At 39.0% G+C, this 22,353-nt stretch overlaps 1 protein-coding gene across 8 annotated transcripts in view; it reads right to left on the bottom strand.

Moving 5' to 3' along the window:
• Positions 1-479: 479 nt before the first annotated feature.
• Positions 480-22,353, bottom strand: part of FBXL4 (F-box and leucine rich repeat protein 4) — a 70,874-nt gene continuing 49,000 nt past the window's right edge. For 7 of the 8 annotated variants that reach the window (XM_041128806.1, XM_041128808.1, XM_041128797.1 and 4 more), the window contains 3 exons: positions 19,694-19,765; positions 18,152-18,464; positions 480-10,213 (listed from right to left, as the gene is read on the bottom strand). In XM_041128806.1, the coding sequence (XP_040984740.1) occupies positions 10,050-10,213; positions 18,152-18,464; positions 19,694-19,765 (549 nt within the window). In that variant the 3' untranslated portion in view covers positions 480-10,049. Of the gene's footprint in view, positions 10,214-17,630; positions 17,703-18,151; positions 18,465-19,693; positions 19,766-22,353 lie in introns of all 8 variants that reach the window. The other variant, XM_041128812.1, reaches the window with a different exon arrangement.

Below are 22,353 nucleotides of genomic sequence, written 5' to 3'. Positions count from 1 at the left end.
ATTACTTGAGTTCCACAACATCCAAACACAACTACATCACTACCGATGTAATTAAAGGGATTAATACGTTATGGTAACATGACTTGCACTAGAGTAGGAAATTATTCTTGAAAGAAATTCAACAATTATCTTTTTCTTGGTACATTGTAATCTCCATATTCTGCTTCATATCCTGTCTGTCTGTACCCATCTGTTACCTCTTGCTCTGTACCTAGATCACAAACTGTTTCAGGCAGCGAAACATTTATTGTGTAATGCACCTAGTTCCATGTGCTTTCACAGGGCTACAGTAAGGTAAACATTAAACAATAACACACTTAAAAAAAAATTACCTCACAAATTTGGATCTAAAAACATCCAGGGTAGCTTATTTCAAAATGAACACTGATAAAAATATGCCCAAACTGTTCCTCTGAATGGATCATATTTTGTGTTTTATTACACTGTTGTTTAAAATCAATGTACAAAAGGTCAATGAATGTAGGCAAATAATTTATTTTTGTTTTATTTATTCATTATTTTATGTACACTTGGTATTTTGCAACACAGTCAAAGGGAAACAAATTAAGTGCAAAGCAAAATAAATATTATAGGTTGAATATATTTTAACAGATTTCTGTCATCTCTGAATGAGCAGACACAGACAACTCAGTGAGGACATGAACTTCAACTCCTTTATACTGGCAGTAACAGAATAAAACTGTACAACACAGTATTGTGGCATTTAAAATGATCCAATGTGTCAGAATAAAACAGGCTTAATTTACTAAATAGAAATAACTGGAGTGTAAATATGTAATCAACTTTAAGATAAAAAGAAACTACCTTTAAGTTAGCAATATAAGGCATTGGATGATTTCTCCATAATAAATTAAATAATTTATAAACATAGGGCTAACATCTCTGTTTTACGGGTGTTCAAGTAATCGCTTACCTTATACCACAAATACACATCAAGTGATATGAGTCAAAGGTATTCAAACGAAGCGGAAAGAAGTATCTGTGCCTGAGCTGCGTCTGCATACGCACAGAGACCTTTGGGTTCACACCAAGAGAGAAGATGCAGTAGTCAAATCTGAACAGAAGTAATACACTAAAAATGTACCTCCTGTTTACTATTGGTCAAGCAAAATACCGAGGGGGGAAAAACCCCCTAATTTTGAAATGTAATCAAGTACTTGCATAAGTATAAAAAAAAAAAAAAAATGCACAAGCCTTAGAGGGGAATATTAAAAACAAATATACAGAAGATGCTAAGGTAAACACTGCTAGTATACTTAGGAGCACAAAACGAAAAATGGAGTTAATGCTGAATGCATATGACTTATTGAATGACAGCAGAGAGAACAGATCTGGGATCTAAGATTGCACATACAGGCACAGCTCTTGGAATACTGACTCTATTTTGGACTGCAGCGGTGCAATGTAGTGGATGTTAGCTTCGTGGGCCCACGTAGCTTACATCAGGCAACAGTCCTGAAAAACATATCCATGAACTGCTGCCCTCACCTCCCACTTTTGGCTTTACTAACCACTGCCTTCACCATGCTTTAAATATGCTCTTATTAGCCTTTCTAATCTAAACCTTCCAATGTCTGTTGCTCAAAGGACCTTAGTTCAGAAATTTATCGAGGCCAGTTCGGACTTGCATGTTCTCATATGTTCACAGTACCATTTTATATTTTAGGGCTTGCATCACCATTATGAGGTGAAAACAACCTCGGTTTGGATGTCTTTGTGACACAGTACTGAGATGAAAGGAGCCTTGGAACGCAATCAAGAGTGGCTGTCCTTGTTTATGCTAATTTGAATTAAAACATTTGCACAACCTGTATGTTCCCACCTGCTGCTTGTTATTCTTTTCACTGAAGTTAAATGCCCTCTTTCTTCTGCTGGCTTTAATACCCAACTTGGGAGGGTAAAAAAAACCAAAACCCAAACAACCTTTAAGCATTCGACTACTAGAAAACAAAAGGTTTCCTAGTTTTAGCCCAGATATTTTGTAGGGAGCAATCAGATACAGTTCAACCAACAGAGCAAAGAAAGCGGTGGCCTGCGGTGGAAGCAGGAGAAGCCGGGGGCTAAGAGGGAGCACCATGGGGTAAGCAACCTCGTACTCTGAATTCACACGTGATAGCTAGGATAGCACGTGTAGTTCAGGAACCTAGCTTCCAGCAGAAGTTTTATGTGGTCTGTGTGGACCTCCGCTTCTCCAGGGGTCAATTCAAGACCTCAATTTAAGATCGATCTCCTGATCTGAATTACCCTGTGGAAGAGCCTATCTACCCAGAGCGAAGGGACCCTAGGAGACCAGTTTCCTAACTTTAGTACCTACCCTAGATATTTAAAATTAGATGATACAGATATCCTCCAGCTATAGAAAATGTGCTTAGAGGCAATTATCCCTTTTGTCCTTCTCAACTTGTTATTAAAAAAAGGCATAACTTGCTTCTGGTGCTTACTGGCATAGCATGCATAGCCGAGCTATTTACAGATAGTGTCCGGAACTGTTCCCTCTACTGCTGCTGTTCCATCTTTTATATAAATTAGTCCCTTTAAAAGGTAACGCTGTAGGAGTTCATTGTAACATTACTCAAACTCCTATTGTTGCGGCAGAAAATGGAGCATACTATTCAATCATAAATACAGTACAAGTATTTTGTTGCTGGTTATTTGGGGGGAGGCAGGGAGAGACCTGATTTTTAAATGAATCCAGGTGCTGGGTTCAGGTATTTAAATTTGAACGCCTGGTGATGCCATTCCTTCTCATCCGCACATAGGAATAAATGTGAGCTGGAAATTTTCCCAGGCAGTTCAGGCACCTCACTTGCAGAGACGAGGCCGGTCTCGGCACAGCCCAGCTCCAGTGGTCAGGAGAGGAATGCAAAATGCCACAAGATGCTCCAGAGCTGCAGTGGCTCTGTGCTCACTACGAAGAATCAGAATGAGACCATCACATCAATTCCACTAAGATGGCTCAAGGGACAGCTGGTAATTAGGACTTGTCTGTATGTGAAAGTTAAATCAGAAAGTGCAAGGTCCTCCTGCGAACACAGCAATTCCTAGTTATTTTAGTTCACTAACTATTCCAAAATAACTCCAAGCACAGACTAGCCATTAATTTTCAAATCACAACCAAAACAGCTATTTTTAATTTGTCTCTATTAGTTTCAGAACAGTGTATATGTGCAGAAATCTGTGGCACTGCCCTGAAGAAAATAAATCTAAAGAGACCAATGTCTAATAGAGAGAACCCATCTCCTGATGGTGAGCAGAGGACTGTACTACCCAGCAGCCCCTGACAATGGTATAATAGTAAATAAATACAAACCAGATGAGAATTTACCACAGTTATACACAGTATCTCCCTAAAACGCTCAGACAGTTCAGTGTTTCCTAAACTTTGTCCTCTTTTTCACCTGAATTCAAATTTTCATGTTTTGACACTATAAGCTGTTAACAGCTATACTCAGTTTCCAAGAGAGTAAGGAGAAACAACTGGCACCTAAACCATGGTAATCCCAATTTATTATAAGATCTATGTAAACAAATACTAAAAATATGCAAACTAAACAGTTCCTAATGTATTATAGACAACTCAGTTTCTAAACAGAAACTATTGTTTCAGTACCCAAGAATAGGGATATTTATCTTAGTCCTTGGTCTAACTTTCACACTTCAGAATGACAATAATACTCCTGTAAACTATTCATGTGTGTTGTACATTACAGAACCGTATGTCAAAAACTTTACCAAAATTTATTTTAATAAGTTACATTCAGATTTTCCTACTAACCTAAACCAAGAAAAATGTTACCTCTCAAAATAAAAAAAAAGAAAAAAAAGCAAATGAACGGTTGTGACTGTTCTCAACATTGCAGGTTTCTTAAGACAGGTACTATTTCTTTTTCCCCTCCCTACCACCTTCAGCAATCAGCAGACTGAAGCAAACAGAACAGCCAAAGGGCAAGTCTCAGATCGCAGAACCACAGCATGGCTGAGGTTGGCAGGGACCTCTGGATGTCATCTGGTCCAACCCCCTGCTCAAGCAGGGACACCCAGAGCTGGTTGCCCAGAGCCATGTCCAGACAGCTTTTGAGTATCTCCAAGGTGGGAGGCTCCACCACCTCTCTGGGCAACCTGTGCCAGTGCTTGGTCACCCTTCCCGCAAAATGTGTCAGCTTGTGTTGAGATGGAGTCTCCTGTGTTTCAGCGTATGCCCATTGCCTCTTGTCCTGTCCGTGGGCATCACTGAGAACCTGGCTCCCACCTTCTTCGTTCCACCCCCTCCATCAGGTACTCCTATATGCTGCTAAGATTTCCCCTGAGCCTTCTCTTCTCCAGAGCCTTCTCTTTACCATTTTTACCCCAAAACTGCAGTTTATTTGTCCTCAAAAAAGGACCAATTGCAAAAATCCTAAGCAGTTAAGTCTTACGCGCATCTGTGTGTGCATGCACAAAATAATTTCAGAGTTTAGCAAAAAACGCAGCTGGGCAGCAGTAGGTGAAGAAAAAATATTTTTATGTAGTACATAAAAATGAAACAATGAGACACGAGGAATTACTGCACAAGCATGTATATGAAAGGTCAATATTACGAGCATCTAAATGCTAAATCTTGACTGAGAAGTATGAGCATGTGAAATTACATGGGAAACTAAATTTCTGGGAAAGATAACAGCTGGTCTAGAACAATGCACTTACTTATGTCTAGAAATAGCTCTGGCCACCCTTTCATGAGTTTCCAGATAAATCTGGATAAGTCCCCTTTGTTTCTGTTCTCAACTTTCTTGACGTTTGCATTTCTTCAGTACCCAAGGAAAAAGAGAGAGCTTTCAAATAGTTGAGGGGTTTTTTTTATTTGTTTGTTTTTAGAAAAGGGGAACAAAACATGCAAGAGAAAAACTTAATTCCTCACAAAGGACCCCCTTCAATTTAGGATCTCTGTTCTGTGCCTTTTATCATTCTTAAATGAAAACAAGACAGGGAGAAACCAGAGCTACATAACTCAAACTAAAATAACAGTACTTAAGTCCATTAGCTAAAAAGGAAAATCTCACCACTGCTTGCTATCACTGAGGCTGAATCTTCTTAAAAGGAGCTACCTCTTGCCAAGGCCCTTCTCTGAAGATCGTGAGGATCTGTAACACACAGGACTCATGCCTCAGCCCTTCCTAATGTTAGTTATCACAACCTGTCCCATGCCTGGTAATATTTACTGAAGAGCCCTTCTTGGATTTCATTATCAAGTCAGAAATCTAAAATCACAGAAATCGTCATCTCAGTGAAGGACAAATGCCTTCATTTGGGAAAAATGTTGACTGTGTCCACCACAGCATATACAGATGCATTAAACCAGGAATTCCTAGCCTAGTAATTTCAAAAGCTACAATTTATGGAATCATTGCAAAAGAGTAATAATGAACATGTAAATCAATATATAAAGTCACCCCCATACTCCATATAATAAAATGCTACATTTTATCTAGTTTTTGTAAATTTAGTAGTTCTGCAGATGTGACGTGGGAAACGTATCCCATGAGATGCAATAAGTACACACAGTAAGAACCAGGACTAAACACACAATTTTTGCAAGTGCACAGTGGGTAACATTTCTGATGACAGGAGAGCAGTTAAACTAGTCAGTCTTAATTATAGCAATATGAAAGATTATCAAAATAGCTGCAATACATTAATTACATTTGCTCGTTAATTTCATGCATTAACAGAACTATACATATAGCCAGTTAGGTACATCAGATTTCAGAACAGGGAAGGGGGATGCATTGTCCCCCCACCCTCCCCCCAAACTCACCAGACATACCACAGGCATTGGCAACGACTCAGGGGCAGAAGTAGATCCTGGCATTTAAAACACTGACTTTTCAAGTTGTCAGCATCTCTTTAATTTGCTTCTTTCTAGATAGATTTTGGAGGGTTTTGAGGTTTGGGGATGGACCTTGTTCCAGTCTTGGTTTTTGCTATTCCAAGACAGGTAGTACAGCACTGGATGGAATTAATCTCAGTTTAGTATTCTAAAGCCAAGTATCTAACCTGAGCTAAATCACAGCTTCCACAGTCTCCAGAGAGGCTCTCCAGAACATGATTCATTCTACTTTCCTTAAATATCTATCTTAGGAGGAGATTAATAGCTCTCTAGAGGTGCCCAGATTCCTCCCTTAAACTAGATGACTAACTTTCAGAGAGCTAACATTCAGTGAGATGAATTCCACTCACTGTGTACCACAATTACTGGACATCTTGTATCTGGAAAAGTTGGCATGAGAGCTCCAAGGAAAGAATCAGGCAGTAAATACAAGGGTCTTCCTGGGGTATTTTTTTGGTCTGAAATTTGGACCTCCAAGTACATGGGGATTATAAGGTCCAAACCCCTACGCAAAACTGTTCTTCCATATAAATCCTGCTCACTAATGTATTTAATCATATGCATGATTTAAACAACAGAAACTCCATCCACTTCCATAGAGCTATCTAGCCAGACAGCTCAGAATTATGAATACAAGCAAGTACACTATTGAATTGAAGCCTTCAAGAGTTGGGAAGATGCTTTAAATGGTAAAATTATCATACTAATTTTTAAAATGACCAAAAGAATGACGTATCTACCTACATGCCATCCCACACCAATTTCATACGGATAGTACTGAAGCTCCCCTTCAGCTTAAGAACAGGAGCACTTCAGAGCAAGCCTCTTTTTTTTGGACATGTTAGCAATGTTTTTTTAATATCTGTTGCCAAAGCACATCTTTTACAATGCTTCAGAAAGACAGACAAGATCAAAGGACAAGATAAAAAAAATGGAATATCCTTAAAAGCAGAATTTAGACAACATGACTGAGAGACGGTCTAGTGTTGGAGATGACGACCCAATTCCAGAATAATTAAATTCCTCCAACCAAGGAACTGCCATCATTCGTTTTGGATTAATGAAACTAGAGTAAGTTTCCCTCTATATGACTGCTTCACAAGGAGACAGTCCACAGTAGCTATCGGACTTTGCATTCACACTCTACCATACCCTGTAATACCTTTCACGTTTAGACAAACCAAAAGGCACTTTGGCAAAGCAACACAGCAAATCCAGCACACCTCCTGTCCAGACCTTTCCTGCTGCACGGGTGGAGAGGAACTCAGTCTCCAGGTACAGTAAAGCAACAGTTGAAAACAGAACTGCTATGAAACATCTTTTGCTATTACATTCACCTCACAAAAGTAATTCCTACATGAAAAACTTTTAGATTTATACATATAAGTATGTACACATATACAAAAAATTTTCATAGATACACACGAACGTATGTGTGTATATATAATTTATACATACATATGTATAAATAGATATACACACATAAGTGTAAAATAGCAGAACTAAAAAGACAGTGATCTATTCTTGCTTCTTCGTGACGTATAAGGAAGGTCTAAAAAAGCATGTTGTTTTCTTTATCCTGGAAATATTAGATATGTTGAGTCTGCTCTATCCTCTCTTTACTGGAAGACTTCTTGGACGTATAAAGCCATAGCTAAAAGAGCTTCTTACCCACTGATTGAAGTCTACAACTATAGATGGAAGTCTTTCCCAATTATTTCTCAGCTATTTGAATTAATTATGTGTTAGCAGTAGCTAAGTTTTAAATAGTCCAAATAAAAAGTAGACTTCCATTTATCTTTCAAGGGACAATAGAGAATTCCCGACAAAAACAATTTCAAACAGAAGGCACAGCATAAGAAAAAAAAAAATCCTTTACTATGAACAAAATGTCAATTTAAACCTCCTTTATACTACCTAAAAAGCAATAGAGAATGAAATCCTTTACACAGACATGATTACAAAAACACTTATTTGATTCACGGATGCTGTGGAAGTGAAACTGTATTATTTACCAAGTTTACCAGTTTGAAGGCACAATGGCTATCACTTCATCCACATCCCATTCTATTTACATAATCTGTATCTAAACAAACAAGAAGGATCTCTAAGAAAAAAAGGAGATAAACACAGATGCACCCTGAGAAGTGAAATTTCACAACAAAGACATTTGTTTTGAAATACTGTTCTTTGTAAACTCCCATTATCTGAACCTGTGTTCTCCTATAACTAGAACGATAATGTTTAATACTCAATTACAATGAAAAATATTATTTGTAGATAAAAAAGTCAGAAGTTAAGTTCCCAGAAAAATAGATCAACCCAAACCTGATTGAAAGAAATGAGGTCTCACACAGAATCACACCAAAGCTGCTATCTGTCAGTGTGGAAAAAAAAAAAAAAGTAAATCAATCTAAAGATCTCTGACAATGTCCAGTTTTCTGGGGAAAGAAAAAAAAAAAAAGGAATGGCATAATCTAGTTGGAAATCCCATAGTGCCATCTGTGTGGAGGAAAAATCAAAAAGCCAACTCTGCATGCCCTTCTTTGGATCTGGAATTCCCAAAAGATTCTGTAAAATTTAAAAATCTGAAGAGAAACGTCTTTCTATAAAATCAGATAAATGTTCTGTAGCTGTTTCATGACATGGTTTATAAAGTATTGGCACCAGCACAAAGAGTTCAAAGTGTTCATTCAGGAGTCACAGAGATCGTCAAATCTTTAATGATTCGTAGCAGTCCTCTAGTAGCGGTCAGTTATTTACTGCATAAACTGGTATTCTTTGCCAGTGATCTTCAGTGCAGTAATGTACTTCGCCAGACAAAATATTTTTCTTCTTATTCCAGTAGGTAATAAGTGCCATCAATACAAGAACAGTGGAACCAATATCAAATGACAGGCTATATTTCATGGTCCTTATTCATCAACAATAGCTAAAAGGTAAAATTCTAAACTGAAGCTGTACATAACAACATACAAGAAAAAAAAAAAAAGAGAAAAACTTCATCCAAGGAAGTGCAAAAGGAAGAAACCTCTAGAATTTGTCCATCAGTGTTAAAAAGAGAGAGTGCAATAGTACTTTGACCCATCACCTCTTGGAAAAACAAAAAAACCCCAAACCAAAACAAATACAATACTAAGGTTTGGTGATTTGCCCTTGTTTCAAACCTACTATATTTTCATTGCTGTTTTACTGAACAAAGATGTTTGGTTTTACACTTGACAGTAGATTTGATGCCAGTGTAAGGGACAGTTGCTAATGCATTACCCTAAGTTCTATTTTTTATGGTACTCTGCATGATAACCAGATGTATCACAAATCAAGTCTTGACCATGACAGAAATTTGAAAAGAAAATTGCTCTGGAGTTTTCTACACATTACCAGTTACAACACTAAGTACCTGACTCAAACTTTATATCCAATACCAAGAAGCAGATGCCAATTTTCTCTTGTTTCTGCTCTAAGTTCAGATGAAAGGCTCTTGCATTTACCTGTTGTGTTGCTTAGGCTGGACTGTAAAACGTCACTACATCTATTTCAGGTGGAGGAAGGAAGAAAAAAATGTATCAGATAGAATTCATTGCCAAAAAAACCAAAGACGACAAAGTGTCTTCAATCCATTCTTATACAAGCTTAAACAGGTTTTCAAACAACTGATTATAGGCCAGATCATAAGATCTTATGTTGCAGGCCAAACTAGAATACTACACTATCTGTGTATGTATATACAAATAGATCTGTATACATCTATATATACACACACAAACACATATACATAAAGAGGAAGCACCCATCTCTTTCTTACTGCTAAATATTGAACTTCTGCTTTCACCTGGATATTAACATAGCTTATTGTGTGTAACACCCTATAAAGGGACATTTAAGAAGACATTATTAATTTTCTTCTCATTAAAGCCACACATATGGCTGGTATTTAAAAACATGCAGTGCCACCAATTAACACAGAGTAAAACAATTCTTAGGTACAATATCAACTTTTTAAGAAATGCATAATATATTTAAACGTATTTTACCCATTTGTGTAGATAATTAATACTTTCCACTATTTCATAGGGGATTTATATTCTTCTCAAAAAAAGTCAGCACAAATTCACAGGAAACAACTCTGTCAAACAAATTCCACAGCAGCATATGTAGGGAGTCACTGGGTGAAACTCTTTTTTATGAACACATTAGGGAAGTTGGCATTCAGTTCTAGGACAACTCTATTATCAATCTGTGAACAGAAGGACACATCGAGTAAAGAAAGATCTTTACAAGACTCCAGCAATTTTCTTAAAGATGCAGGGCTTACCATCCTCGTCCCTGTTCAAAAAAAGAAAAAAAGAAACGAAACAAATTGTAAAGTTACTGAGAATACGATAGCTTTTTTTTAAAGCTGCTAATACTGTGTCATGAAAAAATGCTGCTACAACACAATTTTTATTTAGATTATTTCAATTAGATTTCAAATGAAAAGCTTCTCAGAGACAGTGCAAAATTTTCATCTTTAAGAAGCTTATTCTATTTTCTTAACAGCTTAAGTAATTCCATCATTTTCTACTGGGGGGCAACTTTACAACTTCAGGGGAATCTCTAACTACAGAAGCCAAGTTCCCAAAGCCACAAGACCTCCCACTGACCAGATGCTGGGCTTTGGCAGCAAGCAACACAGCAAGTGACACTCATGCTCTCATGACTCTTCTGCTGACTGCACTGACCAGCACAGCGCACAAACTACTGTGGGCTACTCCAATTCCAAACACATCAGCAGGGCTTCTAGGACTCTACAGCGAGCGGATATTACGCACACGCAGGGGCAGTTGTTCCAGAGACTAGGAATCATACCTATATATGCGCTAACTGTAACAGAAAACACACTGTTTACCCCTGCTGAAAACGTGACCACAGTGACTGAACTCCCAAGCATCACACAGCGTCAGATGAAGCATGGGATTCAGTCAGAAATCAAATAAATAGGTGTTTATAAGCACGCGTCCACACACCCATGACAGGTGATGGAAATCTAGTCAGTAGAGGCAATGGTGCATAGCACGTCATCCAGCTCACTGGGCACTGGGGTATGATTCGGTTGCCTGAAGTGCCTAGAGCCCCTTGGGGTTCCTTACACCGTGTAGGACATCCACACGGAGCTGGCAGACAAGACACTGGACCCCGAGGAGGAGATCCATGTCGTACTGGAATGGCTGGAAGCCAGGCAGGTTACTCTGGGCAAGTGAACCAAGCCTGGATGTCTGCAGTGGGCTAAATGGCTCATCAAGCTCCCCCGGCTCTAAAAGGAGTTTATACATCCAACATGACTGCAGACACCTGCTGGTAGACACGTCAACTTACACAGCTCCGTCTTGAGCTGAATTGCACCCCAAAAAGCCATCTAGTCCAGGAACTTGTCTATGGCCATGGCCAATAATGCTTACACACAAAAAAAAAAAAAAAAAAAAAGCAAGAGCAGATTTTCAAAGCAGCTTTTCACTGGTGGATCTTCAACTGCCAAAATTATCAGTTTAAGGATTTCTGAAGCTACCTTTCATGAGTGCTACTACTTTTCTGAACTTCTTTGCCCCCTTCACATGAGTTCTACAGTTCAACTATATGTTAAAAGAAAAAGAATAAAAATCAGCCTTAAACCCCCACTGCCTATTAATTGCAACAGCTAAGGGGCAATGAATAATAAAGAAGCAGCGAGAGATCATTCCCAGTTCACTATTTCCACATCATTCATAGTCCTATGGACTTCTCTTCTGTTCCCTCAAGGCTGTCTGTTTTCCAGACTCTTTTGCATCTCAGATGACCCCTGTTGTCTTGTTTCTGCACTAGTTTAGTACATTTGAAGTTAGATGACCAGAACTATACAGTGCACTGAGCACAAAGTAACCGTATAATGAAGTCTTATAGTGTTTTCTCCATTTCTTTCCTAAGAAATCCTAACCTTCTCTTTGCCTGCTAAAATGATGCTGAGCAATGAGCTGATGTTTTCCAAAAATTGTCCACAGGATCTCCTTCCCACAAAACAGTAGCTAATATAAAGTGTCCTCCCCCCCCCCCCCCATATGCTTAGTTAATGTTATTTTGCCTCATACAATTACTTTGCACTTGATGCAACAATTTTCCTCCTGCTTTATCATCTGTTTACTAAGTATTGTAAGATCATTCTGCAATTTTTCAGTGTTAAGTTCTTCACCTTAAGATTTCTGTACCCCAAATAGCTGTGTATTACCCTCCGGTCCAGCATTATTCACCCCTTTGCCTGGATTACTTATAAGCAGATCAGTACAGATCCTTGGTGACCACAGTCGTGACGTAACTTCATTGCGAAAAGAGATGATACGTTCTTGTCCTCTGCTGTCTTTGAAACACTCATAATCCAGAAGACAGCTAAGTTACAAAAGCAGAACAACCCTGGCTAAAGCTTTTGAAAATCCAATCCCCTGTGGACTGGATCAGTGCTCGCCTTCACCAAGAACTCCAAGGAATTCTAAAAGACTGGAGAGGCATAACTATACTGTCCTCACAGGGATGCAGCTCTCCTTCAAAATACTCTAACAGCCTTCACGTCCACTGACCGACCTTCTTATGGTTGCAACTGGTTTACACAGAGCAAAAGACGATCTTACTGTTTTGTAGCTTCTAACCCGCACCCTTTACAGAAGATTGTGCCATGTTTGTGCTGAGGCCGATTTAAGTGACGGATCACACGACAGAAACAGGATTTCCACAGCCCTGTATTTGAGCTCATTTAGAACCGCTGCATAAATACCATTTAGTCCTAACAATTTATTATTGTTCAATGTATTGATTTGTTCAAAAGCTTTCTGTATTGGCATTCCAATTTAAGGCAGCTTTCCAGGCTAATCTCCTGGAAAGAATGGCTCTGATGTAGCAGCCTACTTGATCCCCCTTGCCATGAACACTAATGGACAGACAACAGTTCTGCAATGGCCTTCTTGTATCCGAGGGATCCTTCACATCTGGAATATCCACCAACCTCAGTAACTCTCCTGTAAACTTCTAACATATCTGAAACACAGTTCTAGCATTTAGCTTTAGTCAACGGTTCCTTAATATCTCATACTGCCTTGCTGTGATTTTGTTTCACTTTCTAGAGTTCATCTTCCTATTTTCCTTCCCTGAACAGGATTCATTTCCAGAAAGATGCCTCTGTTTTCAGCAGTCTCCTGTACTCTTCTGCATAAGCAAGGGGGTATCTAAGTGTGGTCTTCACTTCTTCTATGTTAGGCTCTCAGATTAGTTGCTTTGGGGCATCATTAACATCACTCAAAAACAGTCTTTGCTATTATGCCCCCAAATTTTACCTCACCCACACGGAGCTAATCAAAGCTTGTCATTATTATTGTGATTAACTCCTTTATCATTATACGATCACTGTCACCACAACAGACTGGTGCTTGATGTAACAGTCCCTATGGCCATACACAGAAATTCTGTAATATGCTTTAGTTATTCACTTTACTTGACCATAAATTTTACCATAGTACCACTGTTCTACCATCAGGATCTGCTCTACCATTCCAACTGAAGCTCTAGGAGCAAAACATTATGCTGCTCATCTTTCTTCTACCAAGCCTTAAAATTGCTACTGCATCAGTACCTTCATTTAAAACCAGTCTCATTTACGCATCACAGCTTTTACGCTTCAAGATCCAAATGTGTGTTTCTACAAAAATGCTAGATCTAGATGCCTAGCCACAGATTTTTGTGTAGGATGTTCTTCATTCCTTCCTACCTGAACTTCGACAGTTCTCCTACCGTTTCATCTAAGACTAAGATTTTTAATGGATTTGTAACTAAGTAGGACATCCTAAATTGCATGTTTTACTGCACCTGTTTCTTTTTTCCTCCTCAGACTTAAAATTTCATGTTAGGCAATACCTTTTTCTAAAAGCTAAAAAGGCCAGCAACCTGGCTGGGGTTTGGTTATTCACACCACGGGATAACCAAACATCATCTGCAGTCTTTCTTTTATTTATACTATGTACAATTAATGATGCATCTTTCTTAAAAGCACATCCAAAAGCATTTCAGAAGTGTAATACAGCGTATTTTCCTTTGCTTTTGAAAGACTGACAATGTATCCTGCTAGTTACCTATATAGCGCATTTTTCTAGAGTTTGGAGGATTTGGGACCTTTGTTATTTACTACAACTTTTCCTACATGGAGTAATAGGCCATTTCTCAGAATAAATACATAACCAGTATATTAAAATCTGCTATTTAATTTTGTTGTTCAGTTTATTTTCTGTAAAAATTCTCTTTGTAAAAGGCACTTTTGAGTAATGATTTCTTTGCTAGAACACTTATGTTTATTAGCTGTAAATGATTTCATTTATACCTACCTTATATCCAAGTCTTCAAATTCTAGAGCTGTTCAGGCAGCCTGTGTATCATGGCTATAAAAATTGCCAGAGCTCTAGTTTCTAGGGCAAGGGATACTACTACACACCAAACAATATTTAACAGTAGAGACCATGAAAATAACTAGCACTATTCCCTCAAACATTTACTTTTCTTTTCCTCCCCTAGACCAGCCAGATTAGCCTTTTATTCTTTACATTTTTCACATTCCTTACATTAGTCTTTATATTTTATTCAATCTACACACAACTCAAATTCAAAATTTTAACATGCTACACATTTTCATGTTTGAATTGACTAACTACGTGTTGATGCTCTCAAGATAAAGCTGCAAATTTTGACAGCTGGCAAGGGGGCAGCTGGGTTTTCTGTTGCTCAGGAAGGTGTGGGAGGTGCTGGTATGTAGATAGGAATACATGAATTTTGTGGTAACAAGGGTGTCTACTTTTCACTACTCTTTCTGTGCAGGACAGAAGCACTTGGGACTTCAGGGGAGTGAGGTTAAGAAGACTTATTCTTCATCCTGGACAGCAGCTGGTAGCCCCACAGCAACAGAACTAAGCAGCTGATACGATGTACAAGAAAAGCTTTTGGCACTGCCACTTCAGGTTGTCGTCTACTTGTCACATTGCTCAATGCTGATCACAGTTTGAAGACTAGATTTTAACTACAGGTCTAGAGGTGTCCACTTAACTTTTGATAGCACTGGATTACGTACTCCATCACTACAAAACTGTCAGATGATCACAGCTGGATCATGCTACTGCGGGGTGGAAACCTGCCATGTCAGTCAGTGGGAAAGATGTGGGCAGAGAAGAAAATGATACTTGTAAGCAGGCAGCTCAGTATGTAATGGGTAAAAGAAAGCTCTGAACTCATGTACTCAGTGACATGCTTACAACATGCTTCCTCTTCCAAATTGTATTATAACACAGCAGATGTAGATCCAACCCATGATTTACTGATTTTTTTTAAACAGAAACTTACTTTCTGAAGTACATTTTACACACCACAAACACAGCCACTCATCATACAATGCTTTACATGGGCCAGTAAGTTTATGGAGCCCTTGAAAACTGGCAATTTTCATCTTCTACGGAGTCCTCTGATTCTGCAACAAGGAAATTGCCGAACGACAATGGAGAGGCTACGTAAAGGACAGATGGGTAGCAAGCCACAGGACCTACCACCTGAAAACAGCATCCAGGGTATATAGAACATTCATTTTGTAATACTTAAACAACAAAGAGTTCAACAAGATTTCTTTCAGAGGCTTAGAATCCTCCAGTCCTGATGCTATTGTGATGATAAATAATCTATAACTGAAAGAAGAATTTCTCCCTGACAAGTTTGTAAGTTCTAACAACTGCAGAGAGAAACCAGCATAGTATTGTCAATGCTGATGACTACTTAGGTAAGTGCCTGTATACAGCAAAAAACCTCAAGCTTTTACACAGCTTTGTTGAAGCAAAAGAAGTTCCCTTACAGCATGCACTGCTAACCTAGCAGCAATATTTCTACACTCTTTACAATGCATGTACAAGCCAGACATTTCTGTACTTGGGAGATGACAAAGGATATAATGAGAGCACCTCTCGTTCATTCACATCACAGAGAAGACCCACTGTTCAAGGTTACTCTTGCAAAGCTGAGCACTGACCTCAGGCCTCTAACAGCTTCAGACCTGTTGTCACACTTCTTCAGAAGGACAAAAACATATTAAGCATTTATGTAGCTTAGAGTAACAGGATGGCCCGACATCAGCTGCCAAAAGTTAGAGCACATACAGAGATTTATGACTTCGTTGGTACTCCTGCACTGTGAGACACTAGCTCTTTAGTTCAGACAATACAGACTTCTGCACTTACATGGGAACACCTGGCAACTCTACCTCCAGATGACCTGATGTTCTACTTGACAGGTCTTTCTTTTAACCACAGACTATAATGGTTCCCACATTCAAAGAAATGAACACAGTTTCCTCCCTGTTGCCAAAAACGCTGTGTAACTCCTTCACATATATCATGTTACTTGTAGTGACACGTTTACAGCAGAAGACAACCTTTTTTCCACCCTACTAAGTATTCCTCTGAAGGAAGAAAGTGAGGTCTGGAAGGTGGATATTAAGGTTTTTGGTAGCATCTTGCAAGTAATTCAACTGGATATCCCCTGGAGAACATTTATCTGAACGTGCAGTCTCACTGGGAAAGGCTGACTCCAAATCCACCTGGCTCAGGAGCACTGGTAAGCACCCAGGGAACAGAACAAATTCCTTTTCCACGTTCACATGTTATTTTTTCACAAAAACATCAATAAGATGTCAAACTGAATTCAAACGTGAATTCAAATGCTAGAGAAGTATGGCAACAAACCTTCACTGCCGGCAGAGAGGCAACAGAAGCAGCAGACTGTCCATAGGCTTAACACAGCCAAACTATTCACTGGGCAGCCTCTGGTGTAGTGAAAAGGTCAGACCACTCTGTGGGCAGACACAATGCCATTGTAATAGAAATGCATGGAAGTGGGTGGTCAGAAGAACATACGTGTTTATGAAAGACCTCATTCACTGTGCTGTTTGGAAATTTTTCTTGTCTGAATAGGGAAATGCGCTCTTGATAATCTAGCTACAAAATAGATTCCCCTGAGGATATGCAAAACATGATGTATATGTCCACAGGAGGCAACAAGTCTCTACAATTTGTACTAGGTAGAGTCAAGTTCATCCTCCTTTCCCTTGTTGGTCAGAAGGCAACTTTCTCAGTCAGAGATGAGTAAAACCGTATTTCATTATAGAAGAGTGTGCTAGCTATACTGGAGTGACAATCTGAAGCTATGTGGTAAATTTTTTTGTAATGAGAAACGCTGATAGCCTTAAACTTGCTTGGAACATTATTTGAGTTGAGGGCTCTCAGTTCTTTCCAGTATCTCTCTCAAACTAAATGTAGTATTTTCATTAAAATTATTAAATATTAAAAATACAGAGTAGAGCTACTTTATTCCCTTTCATTTAGATCTTCCTTTTTCAACTAACCCTGTGAAAATAAGTCAGTAAAAGCATGAAGAAATTTCTTCCACACTGATGTCACAAATATCCCTGCTGTCCTACATTACTTTAAAAATAAAACCTCATATTCCACCATCAAAAGAATAAATTCAGTATCACGCAAAACTACATTTCTCAAAGTCCTTACTCAAGGGTCCAAAGTATATTTACTTTAGATTTCTAAAAATATTTTTAGCTATAGAAGCTGCAGAGGATTAGAAATTTAAGATTAGCTATGCTTTCTGCCCTTCATCACTTCTTTCCCAACTTACTAGACAGTCCATTTTAAGTTTTGCTGTTAATTACCTTTTCCTCTTTAATGAGTCAAATTCACTTCCTGGTAAAAGGGACAAAGAAATTCAGTATTTCTTGGTGTATCTGTATTGTGCAAAAGCAGAAATCTGTTTATTGATCACAGACCTGCACTATACATATACTTTGTCACACTTCACAGAAATAACAAACAAAAGCAGAAAGAAGAATAAGAAATTGGATCTTCCAACAGTCAAGAGAAAAATTTCAGTTAAAAAAACTAATGGTCATGAAACTAAAAGTTATTGAAAAATCTTGCACTTAAATCTCAGTTTAAGCAATTCATACTAAGCAGTCAAATTACATGGTTGGTATAAATCCACTGGATTCTGAGTCAGAAACTCACTGCAGTGAGTAAAACTTCCCTCGTTTTTTTTCATAGGCTAAACCATAATTTTAAGAAATATTTATTTAAAAATATGTCTAGAAGACAGTTTTGTCTTAAGGACTTCTTTTTAACTGCAAGGCTTTTGAGACACAGTAAGATGAATAACAGTATTCCTCCATTTTCTTACCCAATATATCCAGTTGCCGTAAACGCGTACAGCTAGCCGCAAGCTCCTCAATGTCCGTGTCACACACGGACCTGTTGGCTGTAAGAAAGAGCTTTTGCAAGTTTGGGAGTTTACGTGCAAGGTTTGTGAAACAGCCCGTACTGCTCTGTAATGTAGGGCACCAGCCAAGATCAAGTTCTTCCAAAAGCTGGCAGCCTGAAGCCAATTCTGCTATTCCATTTTCAGTTATGTTTTTACATCTCCACAAATCCAGACTGCGAAGCTTTTTGCATTTTGCTCCCATCATGCTTGCTATAAGATCATAGTCTTCAATCTGCAAGGAAAGCAAACACTTTGTCATGTATACCATCTTTCCAGACATACATAGGTGTTTCAAGATTTGCTTGCTAACACACCTACGGATCCGTCTTAAGCATTTGTCATTTCTAAAGAGCTCTGAAAATTATTCACTGTAGAGTACAGCGAGGTCTACTTTTACAGAAGACAAAAATAAAATAATTTTTCTATCAACCCCCAGACACAGGTACTTTTAAATTCCCTTAATACTAAGAACCAGTGAAAATGCAGTGAAAAGTTTATTTTCTTTGAAAAGCCCTTCTTTTTTGCACAGTTGTTTTTCCTTTAAAAGATAAGATTAAAACTGTTTTTATGACCATAAGCACTGCAACCATAAGCACGTGCAGATGGAAGACTGTCCTTATTTCCATTCTGGGTTGATTAGTCGCTGCATCTTCTTACGGAAGTCTTATTAGTTACCTTGGGCAAGCCAAAGGGACTGAAACAGGGTCCCACCACACAGGCAGAAGGAACGAAGTCCACCATCAGAAACCACAGGAAGACAAGGACTGTTGGAAAAACCTAGTCACGCTGCCTTCCTCTTCTGTCCGTGAGTCAAAGCAGGGAAGGCTGAGCCAATTCTGCTTTGTCCCCTCCTTCCTGACCTAGGAGGAAGGTCAGCTAAGTCTCCCTGAGGAGTGAGCTGGCGTGCCGACCAGCAGGGACAGCAGCAAGCCAGAATCCCTCTTCGCACAGCTCTGAGGCACATGTGCAGTACAGCTCAGATGAGTGCCCTGCAGGGACTGCTGCTGTCCCTGTATTCTCTTTCTTTAAACCAAGGAGCGCGCCCAGCAAGTCCAGGACTCAAACAGCTTTTGCTGAAAATACTTCTCTCGTGGTTATTACTGTAGGGTCAGACACAAGCATTAATCTGCTAGGCATGATGACCTGGTCTGAATAAAAGTAAGTCGGTCTTGATTATTAGTTTTGGAAAGAAAAAGTGACGATGCATATAAAGAATGCCCCCAAATTTAGGAAAAGGCTGAAGAACTCGGAGAAAGCCTACAAGCTGTTTTAGGCCTGCTAAACTAGTACGTAACCCTTAAGTATATGACTAAGCTGCATTCATCTTGGACCTTTCAAGAGAGTATAGTACAACATCAACCCAGCATTTAACACGTCTTTGTGAAACATAAACCCAGACTGAGTTCCAAAGCAAGCGTGCACGCACTCCCCCCCCCCCACACACACAGTGTAAGTACTCACCATGACGCAGCTGCCCAGGCTGAGGTGCTGCAGCTCCGAGCAGAAGTTCAGAATACTGAGCAGGGCTGTTTGCTGCCACAGGGGAACACATCAGAAGAAAATATGGAAAGTGAAACAAAGAGAAGAGGTCAATTAGACATTAAAGGCTGTCACCGCATTTCCTGAAATACAGCTCAAAGCTCTGTTACAGACACCACAAATGCCACTTAATGAGTCCCTGGGTACTCTACCCATTGATTGGCTTAAAGCAACGGTAATCGTTACAAACCTTGATGCGAGTCACTTTGGATGTGGTTTTGCATTGCCCTGAAGATACCTACATACCCATGACCTATCCGCTCATTTCCCACAGGAAAGCTGCTGAAGAAGTATGGCAAGTTCAAATAACAGGCAAGACCAGCCCGAAAACACAGAGGGCTGGCGACATACCAGAAGAAGAGCGGAGGCTCTGACATTCGCCGATCAGCTGCAGCCTGATGGAACTGCCAATAGAGCTGCGCAGCATCAGGACCGAGCTGGGGACTTTAATGTCAAAGGAGTCTCCGTGCTGACAAGGATGCTGACAACCATTGAGCACCTGTCACTACTAGCATGCAGACTGAAACAGATATAATGTGTATTTTACAGTCATGTTCCTGCCATTTAACACGGCCATTCTTTTCAGAAAGTACTGCACATTGCTCAGCCTGAAATTGGACTGGAACATCAGATGCATCTTACAAAATGTAAAATACGCGGCTGTTCTGTTCCACAACAAGGGAAACTTCAAGGGTTTTTATTTGTGCTTCTAAGATACAGAAAAGACTCTCCTGCATTGTCTGTAGCCATATTTTGCTTTGTAGCTGGAAATACACACTGTGCAAAAAAGAATGTAGTCTGGGATTCACATCACAAATAGCTGTGCATCATACTTAAAACATTCATCACTGTTAGGACTTTGTAATCTGTACGAGCTTGAAAATGGGAGTAAGTTTCACAATGCATTAACAATAGAAGTCTGTGGGTTTCTACAGGATATACAACCGTTTCTAGCGGAAAAAAACCAAGCAATATACAAGGGACAAAATAATCTACTGCTAAGAAGTGGAATTCCTACAACAACACTAGTCAACAATATTTGTACGCATGGGTATAATAATTTTTACTGGCTTTTTGAAATATAAATTTACTTGTTTTCAGAAAGTTGACAGTTAAATGCTTTACTTAGTTTCCTCTGTTTGTTATATTCCAAAGAAACTTGGCAGGAACATGACCCTTTGTCATACCGCCATGAAGAAGTATCTGATCCCTTGCACTGAAAGTCTGGCAGATACACAACAGGGACATAGCATGGGGTATTCATGGAGACCATTTCAGACATCTAATTTCGGCGTCTCCAGGGAGCAGTTAGAAACACCCAACACTTGACATGTATAGAACCTCAGCTTCCAACTTGTCCTTCTAAGATTTGATTTCCCAAAGGCAGCCTAAAAGTAGATGCTATGAGTAAGCCTTCCTCACATGTATCTTTGCAGAGGTCTTAGAAGTCACTGTCTGCTCACTTGCTTTACTTTCATTCATGTTTTTAAAGAAAAAGGTAGCTAGGGAATTAAACACAAGAGCATTAAGACATCATTATTAAAGAGGCAACACTTAAGAACACTTTAAAGCTCGTAAATGTGTAAATATCCAATACGTTTTAAATAACATACTTCAGTAAATGCTACATTTGGATCATTAACCCCGAATAAACAAGTTACTCCAAGAGAATGAGACATAGTCTTTACTATTTAACTTAGGGAAAGCTATGAGCTTTAGAACCTACTCAGGTGCACAAATTAAAAGCTAAATCCCCAAACCCCTCTCTACAAACCTTAAATATCAGAGCTAAATAAATCAGTCCCTGACTGCACACATAGTACTAAATGGGGTTTCTGCAGGTATTCAGGTGACTCCACAGGAAAGCTGAATACTTTGCTGCATTCCACCATGTTTTTTAGTAACGGTTTCCAGGCTGGAATTTAAACACTGGCCTGAAAGGTTGGCAAGCAGCAATATCTTTACTTAATTGACACAAACAGTGCAAAAGTGAACAGTCACTCTGAACAGTTTGTAGGATGTGAGATCAATTCCACACTCCCTCTTCTTCAGAGAGGAGTGAAATAGGTAGGAAGACAGATATTCATAGTTATCTTGATTAGATAACTGAGCTACTTTTGTTAACTTGAACAGGAATTTGACACATCTCTCAGAATACCTTTTTTAGTCGCTCTCCAATTTGAGACAGTCCTTACTGTATTGATGCGCACTGAGTCCACATTTTCAAGGGTCTTTTCACAACCTATAAAACCTAAAGTATTATTTTAAACAATTATTTAAAAAAAACAATCAACCTTAAAAAAAGCACTAGGAACGTGGGTAATAGAAGGGAGCTTGGTAGAACACCATGTCATACCATCACAAATTGTGCCAAGTCAAGCCCAAGAGTGAACAACTGCTTACTCAACATTAATTACACCGGTTATATTAATTCCTCTTCTGGGGCGCATACATGCCCACACACAACTCAGATTTCTTTCAGAAGCAGTTTCTGTTCGTCTGTAACTGAGGTGGGGTTTGCATATGTCAAGAAAGAAGAAAAGTCCTTTATGCATGCCTAGTTGTGCCACAGTCAATTGAGA

Source organism: Aquila chrysaetos, chromosome 2, assembly GCF_900496995.4.
Source record: "Aquila chrysaetos chrysaetos chromosome 2, bAquChr1.4, whole genome shotgun sequence".
Taxonomy (NCBI): Eukaryota; Metazoa; Chordata; class Aves; order Accipitriformes; family Accipitridae; genus Aquila; species Aquila chrysaetos.
This window is presented reverse-complemented; position numbering and strand designations above follow the sequence as displayed.